We start from the raw sequence: 14,565 nt of genomic DNA on the forward strand, positions 1-14,565 counted from the left end.
TACCGAAACAAATGCGGACCGGATTTAATATACAATAATCACGGATCAGAGGTACAATATATTTCGTAAGATAATCCACATATAACATACATAAATAAGTGTAATTAAAAAAATAATAATGTAAATTAAATATAAAAAAATAAGCAATAGATCCCATATTTCCCCCGTAGTTCAATATTTTTATACATGTAACGTTACTACACTACAGCAGAGATTTTAATATAATTTAATATATATTACTATACTATTTAAATCTCTGATGTTACGTCTTTGTGTCAGAAAATGCGACTGCATCACGACTGAATATAAATCCATGTGATGTAGGCTCAATATAATCCTTAATTACACAAGAAATGCTTGAATATTAAGCTTAACTGTCTAGAATTATCAAGGTCTTTACTATTAAAGAAAACTGAACAAAGACGTAACCAGTAATCAATTATTTCGCTTCTTGTTGCATCTTTACTGAGACTCTCAAATTTGTCGTTTTTTTCATGTTTTACTACGTTGAACCGTCAGAGAATATTAATAAATTATGCAAACTATTATTAGTATATACAATAAAATAGCAGACTTTCAAATACCGGTATATATAGTCCGCTAAACCTGCCTATATTATTAGGCTTTCTTATTTTTATTTATTTTTTTAAAAACCACGTGTAGTTGAAAGATAAACAAAATGCTAGCCAGTTAGAGTTTTTATAGTGAAATTATGGTCGACATACACGACATGTTGTCAAATATTCAAATTGAACACGACTATTGCTGGTACCGCATCACTTTCGCGATATTCACGTTGCATATATACATGTAGCATATACACAGTTGAATTTTGTTTATCTTTCAACTACACGTGGTTTTTTAAAAATAAAACCGGAAGCGAAGTTTTGCTCTACTAAATGTGTATACGGCGGCCATTACAAATGTGTGAAATAGAAGGGTCTCGGAAGTATTTCATTGTGCAGAGTTGTTTAATTTCATAAATGGGATGTAACATGGGGGCAGTGGAGTACATAAGATCCCAATATATAGGTATGTGTATGTTTTCCTGGCATTGCATGGACGATCACAGGGACCTGAAACGCTTTTTTTTTTAACTAACAGTATACATATATATATATATTATAGTATCAAGGGTATGAACTCGGCGGTCGAGAAAAACGGACCTATTTTTTTTAAAAACCGTGAGTATTTTAATAAATGGGTTCTATACAGTATTGACGGATATCTTATCTTAAAGATAAATAATTCATCTTTCCACTGAGTGCTTTATGAATAAAATTGGCCAAGTATTGACGAAGTTATGGCTTGATGAATCGGGAAATTTACGAAAAATATGCGAGGTAGACATTTCCCTGTCCGGTCGAAATGTCGTCTCGGCTTTAATGGGCGCCTCAAAAACCAAGCCAAAATCACAAAATCTACGCTTGTGGTGGTAAACAGTACCCATAACTGTGTTCATCCACAATCTCCTTTGGAGGGTGTCATGACCCGTACTTTGTAGAAACTCCATTTAAACATCGTGTAGCTCACTTACTTTAACCGTCACCGCCATGTTCATTTGTTTTTCGGAACGCTTCTCGAGTTTACCCACAAGCACAACATTACATAATTTGCATAATGTAGTCCCGATAGGTAAAGTCGAGAAGCGATCCGAGAGAAAAATAAACATGGCGGTGACGGTTAAAATAAGTAAAGTATGTTTGCAAATAGTGATTATTAGACCACAGTGGCTAGGAAGATGAAACGTGATGGGGGGGGGGGGGGCAAAGGTCCTCTATGTTTCGTAACACCCCCCCCCCCTCTCGCGCGCCCCTCATCCACAGGAGATATACTTTTTCATATATCAGTACATGTAATCCTTGTACACATCTTTAGACAGTGGCTTCGCTAACTGGAAATTAATGAATACGCAAATTAGCGTGCGAGTTTGGGGGGTCTGGGGTATCCCCTGGAAAAACATTACGATTTAGAATGACTGAGATGAGTTTTACAATGAATTTTGATGTTTTTTTCGGGGGCCTGTGACTACTCCAGTCCCTTAATCCTTTAATTGCCTTGGCCCGTTAATTACCTCAAGGGTGCCGATAATCCCTTAATTGGAGTTTCAAGTTTCAAGTTACGCTTGTGTTCCGCGGGAGGTTGTTGATCCACTGAAGTTTATGGTTTTAATGACAATCTCGGTTTTTGTTTTCATAAACATTATAAGGACCGAGTTTAACACAATAATATTAATTATCACAGAAAGATGTTTATGCAGTAATTCAATCCATGTCCAGTGGACTATGTTGTTTCTTTAGCTTGACCAATCGGGAATTAATTCTAATCATTTAGCCAATGATTACCATCGGACACTAATCAAACAATGACGTATTGATTATTAATAGCCAATCCGATACAAATGGTTTTCAAATTGTTTGATCAAATAAGTATATTAATATTTGGTTTAGCTCATAATTAATCATAACTTCGAATTGACATTACAATGCCTGTTCGCAAGAAGGTACAATGGCCCTGTGAGGTCTGTAAAAAGGAAACACACGTTTGTGAGTTTGGCTCCATGCTAAGTGCGAAAACTTGAACATTGATCAACACAAGGCTTTCACCGCATCATCTTAAAGATCGATAATGAAGTGTAAATGTTAATTATGAACGAAGGTACTAACTTGGAACGTGTAGTACGAATTAAGTATAAAAACTCAAGCAGTCTTTCATATAAATGTACAATCAGTTATGATTAGTTTTAATATTATGTTCGTATCTATTTTTTCTGCAGTTTAACATGAAAGATATTAAATATCAATTGTTTGACAAATATAAATATGTATATATCATTTATACTAGCTGTCTGTGACATTAAAAGGATTTTGTCATTCAAACCATAATTAAAAAAATACATAGAAAATATTTACTTTGGTCCAAAATCTCTCGGTACACAATTTTTTATAATATTGCTCCTCAAAATTGTGGTATGTTTATGTTTGTTGTTACAAATAATAGACATCTGCTTTTAGTAGCACTAGTGCCTTCACGTTAGATTAGTGGTTCATAAATAAATTGTCAATCATCTGGTTACGAAACTAAGGCATTAGCCACCAGACAAACCTTAGAATTTCAGGCCATTGAAACCATATTTACAATGGCTTTATCATGGATTCTTATAACTGACTTGAGGTTGGTTTACCCCCGTTTCATCAACACACTATGCTAGTACCCCCTCCGAACCAAAGAGACAAAAGAAAACTGAGAAAACTTCGAAAAGAACTTTGAAATTATCAAAAGGATAAAAAACAACACACCCTATTGAAGAGTTAACATTCAAAACTCGCAATCGATTCGAATGTTTGAGTGACTCTGATGATTGTCAAGGCATAGAAAATGTAAACGTGATATTCTCCGACAATGAATCTGTCCACCATGTTCCATCTGACAATGAAGCTGACCACCATATACCATTTGAAGCTTCCTATAGTCCAGTGAACACATCTAACTCAGAACATTTACCTCACAATGAATCAGTAGAGATAATTGGTGTTTATTTCTAACTGTACTGGAGAAGGGGGTAGTGTAGTGGGTATGGACCGGACTTTTAATCTAGTGAAATGCTTCGTTACTCCAATAACCTACAAGAATCAGGGAGTTCTAAACAACACGACAGACGACCATCCGATTATGTTAGGGCCATTATTCATACACTGGGACGGAGAAAAGAAGACATACAGGACTTTATTAAATCATGTTAGAGGGGAGGTAGGGAAACAAAAACTAACTATAGGGACGGACGAAGAAAAAGCCATGACAAATACACTGTACGACATATTCCATGATGCAACTTTCTTGTTATGTACTAAACATATCCAGGACAATCTATACAGATATTTGGAAAAAAGTAGGCACACCGCTGCAAATTCGAAAACAAATTAGGGACATCAACTTTTTGGACGAAAACACAAAATTCAGATCTTACTGGGAGAATTATTTAGAGCCCAAATTGAAGAAATTTGTCATAGAACCATTACAAACTCCCCGACCTGGTAGAAAAATGTCTCTTGTGTCCGAAATGCAAATGTTAGATTTACGTAGAGCACTGCATGGAACAGGGAATTTTCGGTTACCTAACCAATCACAAACTTTCTATGTAGCGCCCTACATCTGGCAAGAAAAACTCAAACAGACAAAAAGGCATATTTCAATCGATTTTTAAAAAGCAAAAAAGGGAAAATCAGCAACTTTGTTTTGGCCTCTCGTGCTGACTTCCACTGTCCGAGGCCAAAACAAACATGCGAAAAAAACCGCATGGGTAAAGTACATTAACTTTGATAAGTCCCACTATCTGGTGATAATGACGTTCATAATTAACAGAAGGTGCTACTGATCGACGGATGTACAGATATTTCATATATTGATTGGAGGGAATGTTTCCTTCACTATTAGTGAAGGAGAACTGAATGATTTCAGAATAAAATCTGTCGTCTATGTGTACAAGATGTGTAAATCATATTATGCTTAATCATGTATTGACTGAAAAAAGAGGAGTTGATATATTTTTAAAGTATAACACAATTATAGAATAGATGTGCGAGCCCGTAACGCCTCGCTGGTACTTGTACGGCTCTGCCCACCCCTACTGTTAGTTGTATGATTTTGTTATAAATTTCATATAGCAAAAGAATAATGGGTAATGAATAATAATAAGATAATAAAAAGCATCGGGTTTCACACTTTGTTATGCCATCCTATATTTAACGTATTAAGATATTTTGTATATACTTATACTTATATTATTTAACAAATAACTATTTATTAATGCAATGTTTACTTTGTATTACTCTTATATCTAAAAATGCTTTGTATATGTATTTGTGTTTATTATTCATGCTTTTGTAATCTTCAAATTTGGAGGCAATAAAGAGAATGATAATAAAATCTAAATATTCCAGACTCAGCAAATGTTACTAACTTTACGAGAAGAATATTTTGGGTAGGTTTTGGGAAGTTTTGGGTAGTTTTGGGTAAGTTTTTGGTAGTTTTGGGTAAATTGTTATGCCCCGTTAGGGGTTACGTTCTGGTGACCTTTCAAATTTACCAATCAACCTTTTCTTAACTTTTCAATTCTGCATAGGAAAGCATTACGGATTTTTTTAACTTAGGATTTCGTATGGAGAAGTCTAAGTTAAGGAAAGTTCGAGATACTGGTACCTAAAATCTTGGAAGTGAATCTCAGCGGACCAGAAACATATAATATATATATACATAACTATGTAGATCTATATATATGTTTCTGAGCGGACTAAATAGATTGTCTAGTTGGGAAAAGATTTGGTACAAATTTGACATATTTTTTGCGATATTTTCAATATGCATTCCTTGAATGTTTATCAGTTTCTGAGAAGGACTGCCTCTTGGGTGTACGTCCACAATAAAAAAATTATCGTCGTAACTGCAAGCTAAAAATAGACCGGTTTTATTCCTCACTACGTCACTTCTGGTTTTGATACAGCCAGGGGACCCCTTTTGGTACGCGGGACATTTTGCTTTGAGATTCTCGATTGGTGTGCTGAAATTTTAATGTATGCACTTTGATCGAAAAGTATGGTATTCATTCATCATTCTTTAAGTCTGTCTTTGATATTTACCGACGATTATTTAAAAAGTACCGCAATTCAAAACACTATCCAAATCTGGCTAGGCATTTCCCGTATTTTTCAGTGAAATTGAAAGACAGTTTGGTGATCCAATTAAAATATGCAGAATGTCCACTACACTTCTTCATATAAACTGATTTAAAATAGAACATACCTCTATCAATACCAATTTTCCAAACTTTTTAAAATATGTTATCAAAACGAAACAAGCACCTGCTCATTTGCATATCAACTTTGATATAACATTCCCAAGGATTTATAAGTGAGAAGGATTCGTGACTGTCTCTTTACATTTGGTTTCATAGGAAATGCCTAGATATGTCAGTGGGCGACTATATTAGCCTGGGTAATTCACCAACAGACTGGTACTGTTTTAAGTGTTCATTGCCCCCTTTTACCGAGTCATTTTTTAATAACAGTGATTCAGATGTCTCTGATACATCAAGCATTGACTGTAACTACATGCAGAGTACTCTCCCCTTACATAACTCTCCGCACTCAGAGGTGATTTCCGTACATTCTGTAAACACTGCGGAGGAACACACTGACAGAAACAGTTCTTATGACCTGAAGAAGGTGAGAGAGACATGTAAGAAAAACATTGTCGTGTGTTATTTAAACATAAACAGTTTCAGAAACAAGTCTTCTGAAATATGCTCCATTTTGTATGAAGGACTGTGCGATATTTTATTTATTGGCGAGTCCAAACTAGATGACACTTTTAGACAATCGTGTTTCGATGTGCCAGGTTATCGGTGCTTTAGGAGAGACCGAAATGCACACGGAGGAGGACTCATGGCCTACGTTCGTGCTGACCTTCCTTCACGTAGACGTAATGATCTCGAACTCAGAGATGTGGAATCCATCGTTATTGAGTGTTCCATACAGAAGAGGAAGTGGGCTTTTATTGGCACATACAAACCCCCTTCTATGCACGATAACGATTTTATGAACGATGCCGTTTTATCTATTGATCGTGTATCTACAAAGTATGACAATTTTATGATTTTAGGTGATTTAAACTTTGATTGCCTAAATGAAAATAAAGGTAAAACACTGTCTGATTTCTGTGACATGTTTGACCTGACAAATAAAATTACAGAAGCTACATGTTTTATGAAGGATTGTATCCCTTCACTAGTTGATGTCATCCTAACTAATTGTCCTAGTTTCTGTTTTAAGCCTATAAATTTTAACTGTGGTCTTAGTGACTGCCACAATCTTATTGGAATTGTTATAAAAGGCACAGCACCATGCTTGCCTAGGGTTAAAAGTAAGTTCCGTAGTTTTAAAAACTTTGAACAGAATGTTTTTAACTCTGATTTATCTAATGTACCTTTCCATGTGGCATATGTGTTTGATGATACTGAGGATGTCTACTGGGCTCATGATAAATTATTGAGGGAAGTAGTTGATGAGCATATACCTATTAAAGAACGCAAACCTCGTTTAAATAGACCTCCGTTTTTAAACAGTAATCTTAGAAGGGCTGCTTTTAAGAAAACTATGTTGCGTAATAGATACAACCGCATGAAAACACCTGCTAACTGGGAAGCCTACAGAAAGCAAAGAAATTATGTAGTTAAACTCCGTAGACAGTCTGTACGGCTCTATTTCCAGGAACGATGTGGTGGAGGCCCAGCCTCTAAGGATTTTTGGCCTACTATAAAGCCTTTTTTATCCAACAAATGTGTTAATGATCAGAAAATTATTTTAGAAGAAGATGAAAGCATTGTATCCAGACAGAGAGAAGTTTGTGATGTTTTTAATGGTTTTTTTTCTCTACAGTTGCAGATGATATTGGTAAGGATCTGGAGGGTGTGTCAAATTTTACTGACCACCCAAGTGTTGTTAATATTACAAAGACCATGTGTGAAGGAAATGAAAACAATGCTTTTAATTTTCAGCCTGTGTATGAGGGTGATGTAAAAAACATTTTGTCCTCGATGATTGTGAAAAAAGCTACAGGTTTTGATGGTATCTCCTCAAAAATGTTAAAAGCTGGTTCAGTAGCTTTTACTCCTGTTATAACATCCCTTTTTAACCATTGTGTAAAGTTTTCCCATTTTCCCAATGCCCTGAAGAAAGCACAGGTCTTACCGATTTTTAAGAAAAACAACCCTATGGATAAGAGTAACTTCAGGCCTGTAAGTATTTTACCTTCTATGTCAAAAATTTTTGAAAGACTTATTCATAACCAATTAGGTGAATATTTTAAGTCTATTTTGAATCCCTTCCTAGCAGCTTTCAGGAGCGGTTATGGGTGCCAGTCTGTCCTGCTGCGAGCTCTTGAGATCTGGAGGTAGGCCTTGGACAGCAATCGGCATGCAGGAGCTATTCTGACGGATCTGTCCAAGGCTTTTGACTGCATTCCTCATAACCTGCTACTCGGGAAGCTGCAAGTTTATATGTTATGGTCTGGGTAAGTCAGCTATTGACTTCATCGGCCAGTTACCTGAGTGACAGAATGCAGCAGGTCAGACTGGGGCCAGAGACCAGCGAATGGACAGATGTGAAGAAGGGAGTCCCCCAGGGTTCTATTGTCGGACCTCTGATTTTCAATATTTTTATGAATGATATTTTTACCTTTGTTGACAAATGTGTTTTATATAATTATGCAGATGATAATACTCTCTCTAAGATAGGTGATAGTTTTTCACATATGAAAGATTGCTTAGAAAAAGAGAGTAAAGTTCTAATAGACTGGTTTAATTTTAATGGTATGAAGGCCAACCCAGAGAAGTTCCAGGCTATATGTTTTGGAAAGAAGACAACAAATTCTATTAAATCTTTTAACATCGATGGCCTTGAGATTATGTGTGAAGATACTGTAAAACTTTTAGGTGTAGATATTGACTTTGTTCTTAAATTTGATGCACACATATCTCGACTCTGTAGAAATGCTGCCAAACAACTTGCTGTTTTAAAAAGACTGGGAAATAATCTTACAAAGAAGGGGAAAATTACCATTTTTAAGTCTTTTATACTTTCAAATTTTAACTATTGTCCACTTGCCTGGCACTTTTGTACATTGACTAATACTAGGAAAATGGAAAAAGTCCAGGAGAGAGCACTTCGTTTTATTGACAATGACTATGTTTCCCCAGTCTTCGATATTTTAAGGAGGCACAAACTTGATTTTTTACATGTTAAGCGTATGAAAGATATGGCCTCTGAAGTTTTTAAAATTTTAAATGATATTTCTCCTCATATTTTACAAAAATCTTGTTGAGAAGAAAGAAGTTTTTTTATAATTTTAGACAGGACAACCTGGTAAAGATTCCAAGGGTGAACACCTCCACTTATGGTAAGAGATCTTTTCGTTTCGCTGCTTCTCAGGTGTGGAACAGTCTGCCAAATGAATGTCGGCAAGCTGAAAACTACAGTTCGTTTCGCAGACTGCTTCACACCTGGGATACACAGATCTGCTCCTGTACCATCTGTGCACACCATATAGGATGAGTTGTTCCCCTTTGGAATCTACCTACTTGTAATTATACCATATAACCTGTGATATTTCAAACCTTTTCAAAGATCATTACTTTTATAAATCTTTTTTTTAGCTTTTGTTTTCTACCTATGACTTCAATATCTACTTTTAATTCACACTATGTTAGTGTATATCCTGTAAATTTTTACACTTTGCTATATTAGCATTTATGTACATTACACTTCAGTGTCTTAACCTTTTTTTGTGTAACATTTGTGTGATATACAAGTGTAATTATTAAGTCATTACCTTTAAATTAAATTTTTTTATTTCTGCTAAACTGTGATAGCTGTTTCCATATCATGTATCTATTGCATGCTTGCTATAGTTAAATTGTTGTCTGTCTATATATATTTTACCTGTTTGTACTGTGATATTTTACATATGTTTGTCGCAAGAATAGCACTACAGTGCTAATGTTATTATGTTCCCCATGTATGCGACTCTAAATAAAACTTCTTGACTCTCTTGACTCTTGTCTTGACATTACTAAACAACACGCAAGACGCCTATGAACCGCGAATAAAAACCGTTTTTCTCAACAAATACTTGTCTTATCGAGTCAAACGAAACACCAATGTAAAGTTAATTAAATTTCACAACGTTTATAACTTGTTTTTAAGGACGGAATATTTAGAGGATATGTCTTAAATTTTCGTTAAAAAAATACGACAGCTCATTAAATGACGGCCCGCTTCAGAAATTAAAGTAAGACGGTAACCCTCGCACCCGCAAGCTACATCAAAGGCTGCGCCGGCGGATATCAAAGGAAAATCAGTCGTCGCCCAACGTCACGGTCAGTGCGCTGCACAAACACAAAAGCTCCTGCCTTGTACTCCCCCAAAACTCAGTGTGACTTATCCTTCTCATATACGTCCTTGAACATGCCTAAACAGTCCATATTATAATTAGGCCTATAATATAGATCTAAATAGAACATAATTATAAGATATGGTATCTTGTTTTATATGATCAATTTATTTTAATGTAGTGTACATTAGTATACATATTGTAAAAAGAGCTTGTTTCTGTGTCTATGTCAAATGTATAGCCTTATGATGTGCATGTATTTAATTTGATAGACTTCCTGATCCCGGCATGGTTACTTCCTCGATCGGTATAATTGCGGTGTTATACTAAGAAAAGTGTCGTATCTGCGTTAATAAAAGGGATATAGAGATTCATTTAATCCGTTTACTATTGTTGAAAATGGATAACAATGTAGCATAAAATAGCTGTCGAATGGCTCCACGGCACCCACTGCTAACATTTACGGCCATTTCGTCCATTTCTAACATAAATCGACGATCGAAGTCAAATTTGAGCTTAAATTGTCATTTTATACTTGTACTTCATATCACAATAGTATAAACAACAAAACACAGTAACTAGGATTTTAGAGGGGAAACCCCGAATTTTGTACCAAAAGGGGTCGTGTACCAAATCACAGGGACCTGGCACGAAAATTTTGAACCAATAGTATACATATATATATATGAAACTATAATATATACATATGTATACTGTTAGTTTAAAAAAATTGTGCCAGGTCCCTGTGTACCAAATGGGGTAGGGTCACGCAGTCATCAAAGCCAATTGCCTAATCTTTGAATAAGTGTATAAATAGTATTGAATTGTTGGTAAAGGCTATGATGTGAATTTGGCAGTAATTCTAAATTTAAAACTGACATAGTTAATTTGTCTGATCATTCATGTTAGGCCATACAAAAACTATTTGTGTTTCCGGTAACCAGACCAATTCAAATCATTGCCTACTCAAAAACTTTTTATCAGTTTTGTCCTCACGCAAACAAATAACAACCTAAATTTGATTGGTTTTGCACAAAATTAGGAATGTGGGTACAAATGCTGTAAATTTAAGACACTAATAATAACCGGGGAACCAAATCCATGGTTTATATAAGGTTTAATAAAGTCAATTTCAGTTTTTTTTTACTGCAAGAAACTGGGATGAAGAGAAAAAAAAAATATATAAAAAAAATTTAAGGGTGTTACCAGAAACAAGAATATTTTTAGGTCAGCTGACCCGAAGGGTCAGGATGACCTATAGTCGTCATGTTTCGTCCGTCGTCGTCCGCCGTCCGCCGTCCGCCGTGCGCCGTGCGCCGTGCGCCGTCCGCCGTGCGTTAACATTTCACATTTTGAACTTCTTCTCAAGTTCTACCGGTGCGATTTAGCTGAAACTTGCATGAAATGATCGTGACATGGTCCCGACAAAGTGTTGTTATTTTTCGGGTCGATCTGAAATCCAAGATGGCCGCCACAGCCGCCATCTTGAAAACACATTTTGAACTTCTTCTCAAGTTCTACCGGTGCGATTTGGCTGAAACTTGCATGAAATGATCCTGACATGGTCCCGACAAAGTGTTGTTATTTTTCGGGTCGATCCGAAATCCAAGATGGCCGCCACAGCCGCCATCTTGAAAACACATTTTGAACTTCTTCTCAAGTTCTACCAGTGCTATTTGGCTGAAACTTGCATGAAATGATCCTGACATGGTCCCGACAAAGTGTTGTTATTTTTCGGGTCGATCCGAAATCCAAGATGGCCGCCAAAGCCGCCATCTTGAAAACACATATTTGAACTTCTTCTCAAGTTCTACCGGTGCGATTTGGCTGAAACTTGCATGAAATGATCCTGACATGGTCCCGACAAAGTGTTGTTATTTTTCGGGTCGATCCAAAATCCAAGATGGCCGCCACAGCCGCCATCTTGAAAACACATTTTGAACTTCTTCTCAAGTTCTACCGGTGCGATTTGGCTGAAACTTGCATTAAATGATCCTGACATGGTCCCGACAAAGTGTTGTTATTTTTCGGGTCGATCTGAAATCCAAGATGGCCGCTTGTGGCGGCCATCTTGAAAACACATTTTGAACTTCTTCTCAAGTTCTACCAGTGCAATTTGGCTGAAACTTGCATGAAATGATCCTGACATGGTCCCGACAAAGTGTTGTTATTTTTCGGGTCGATCCAAAATCCAAGATGGCCGCCACAGCCGCCATCTTGAAAACACATTTTGAACTTCTTCTCAAGTTCTATTAGTGCGATTTGGCTGAAACTTGCATGAAATGATCCTGACATGGTCCCGACAAAGTGTTGTTATTTTTCGGGTCGATCCAAAATCCAACATGGCCGCCACAGCCGCCATCTTGAAAACACATTTTGAACTTCTTCTCAAGTTCTACCTGTGCGATTTGGCTGAAACTTGCATGAAATGATCCTGACATGGTCCCGACAAAGTGTTGTTATTTTTCGGGTCGATCTGAAATCCAAGATGGCCGCCACAGCCGCCATCTTGAAAACACATTTTGAACTTCTTCTCAAGTTCTACCAGTGCGATTTGGCTGAAACTTGCATGAAATGATCCTGACATGGTCCCGACAAAGTGTTGTTATTTTTTGGGTCGATCTGAAATCCAAGATGGCCACCACAGCTGCCATCTTGAAAACACATTTTGAACTTCTTCTCAAGTTCTATTAGAGCGATTTGGCTGAAACTTGCATGAAATGATCCTGACATGGTCCCGACAAAGTGTTGTTATTTTTCGGGTCTATCCAAAATCCAAGATGGCCGCCACAGCTTCCATCTTGAAAACACATTTTGAACTTCTTCTCAAGTTCTACCTGTGCGATTTGGCTGAAACTTGCATGAAATGATCCTGACATGGTCCTGACAAAGTGTTGTTTTTCGGGTTGATCTGAAATCCAAGATGGCCGCCAAAGCCGCCATCTTGAAAACACATTTTCAACTTCTTCTCAAGTTCTACCAGTGCGATTTGGCTGAAACTTGCATGAAATGATCCTGACATGGTCCTGACAAAGTGACCCCATATGTAATTAATTTTACTATTGCCAAGGTAGTCAGATGACCGTTGTGGCCCTTTGGGCCTCTTGTTTTATTTGGCCTTAACCTGACCCTGATCAGAACCTGCAGCTCGTTTGCTGCTTTAACTCACTGCAATCAAAGACAACATAATCAAATTGATGTTGAAATGGTCATTTATTTGATGACGTAGTTATCATCAAAAATTGGTTGTCATAAGTATTGTAATTGCATTACGTTATAAATGAGAAACAGCAAAGATGGGGTTCAAATCTTGCCATCTTGCTGATACAAGATATATCGTGTACATGTGTTCATGACCAGGGCTAAAAACCAGAGATAAAACTGTAACACAGAAAAAACTCTGGAAAACTTTCTGAAAATAGTGAAACATAAAAAGTTGTCATACACAAAGAAAAATATGTAGTACATGCATATAGAAATATAAATGAGAAGCAGCAAAGATGGGGTATAACATACATCTTGCCATCTTGCTGATGCAAGGATATATTAGTCTTGTATTCATATCCAGGGTTAAAAACCAGAGAAAAAACTGTAATACTGAGAGAAAAAAAAAAAACTCTGGAAAACTTTTCTGACTATAGTGTAACCACAAAAGTTGTCGCACACAAAGACAAAACAAATGCAGTAAACACATATAGTAAGCACTTCCTAAATATATATAAACTAGCATTAAATTAGGACGCGAGTCATAAGTGTGGCTTAATAAGTAATGAAATTAAAATACAAATTTCTTAATCACCGTACAATGGCTTTTTCTTGAAAAGTTATCTGCAGACTGGGAAGTGACAATGCCCCCCACATGCGGTATATGTAGACACATTGATACAATATAATCTTTTGTATTGATGTCCGAAATAAAAAACCAGAGATAAAACTGTGATACAGAAAAAAAACTCTGGAAATACAGGAAAAAAACCTCTGGAAAACCCGACAATAGTTTACCATATAAAAGAGAGGCAGCAAAGATGGGGTATAACATACATTTTGCCATCTTGCTTTCATATCCAGGGTTAAAAACCAGAGAAAAAACTGTAATACAGAAAAAAAACCTCTGGAAAACTTTTCTGACAATAGTGTAACCACAAAAGTTGTCGCACACAAAGACAAAACATATATATAGACTAGCATTAAATTAGGACTTGAGTCATAAGTGTGGGTTAATAAGTAAGGAAATTAAAATACAAATTTCTTAATCACCGTACAATGACTTTTTCTTGAAAAGTTATCTGCAGACTGGGAAGTGACAATGCCCCCCACATGTGGTATATGTAGACACATTGATACAATATAATCTCTTGTATTGATGTCCGAAATAAAAAACCAGAGATAAAACTGTGATACAGAAAAAAAACCTCTGGAAAACCTTCTGACATTAGTGTAACGACAAAAGTTGTCATACACAAAGACAAAAATATGAAGTACATACATATAGATATATAAATGAGAAGCAGCAAAGATGGAGTACAAATCTTTCTGATACAAAGATATATCACTTTTGTATTCATGTCCAGGGTTAAAAACCAGAGATAAAAATGTAATACAGAAGAAAAAAACTCTGGA

General features: G+C 36.2%; 1 protein-coding gene across 1 annotated transcript; it reads left to right on the forward strand.

Annotated features, from left to right (window-relative positions):
- Positions 1-5,963: 5,963 nt before the first annotated feature.
- On the forward strand, positions 5,964-9,107 carry LOC138335713 (uncharacterized). The gene is made up of 5 exons (XM_069284873.1): positions 5,964-7,397; positions 7,553-7,792; positions 7,887-7,947; positions 8,267-8,462; positions 8,906-9,107. Exons 1-5 carry the CDS (start codon positions 5,964-5,966, stop codon positions 9,105-9,107), a joined length of 2,133 nt encoding a protein of 710 aa, XP_069140974.1.
- The last annotated feature ends 5,458 nt before the right edge of the window (positions 9,108-14,565 follow it).

This window comes from Argopecten irradians, chromosome 11 (genome assembly GCF_041381155.1).
Source record: "Argopecten irradians isolate NY chromosome 11, Ai_NY, whole genome shotgun sequence".
Taxonomy (NCBI): Eukaryota; Metazoa; Mollusca; class Bivalvia; order Pectinida; family Pectinidae; genus Argopecten; species Argopecten irradians.

Bases quoted from the DNA above. Each gene is read 5' to 3' on its own strand.
- LOC138335713 (XM_069284873.1), top strand. From the start codon at position 5,964: ATGTCAGTGGGCGACTATATTAGCCTGGGTAATTCACCAACAGACTGG. The intron at 7,793-7,886 runs GTAAGTATTTTA...ATCCCTTCCTAG, and splicing joins ATAAGAGTAACTTCAGGCCT to CAGCTTTCAGGAGCGGTTAT. The intron at 7,948-8,266 runs GTAGGCCTTGGA...ATAATTATGCAG, and splicing joins CGAGCTCTTGAGATCTGGAG to ATGATAATACTCTCTCTAAG.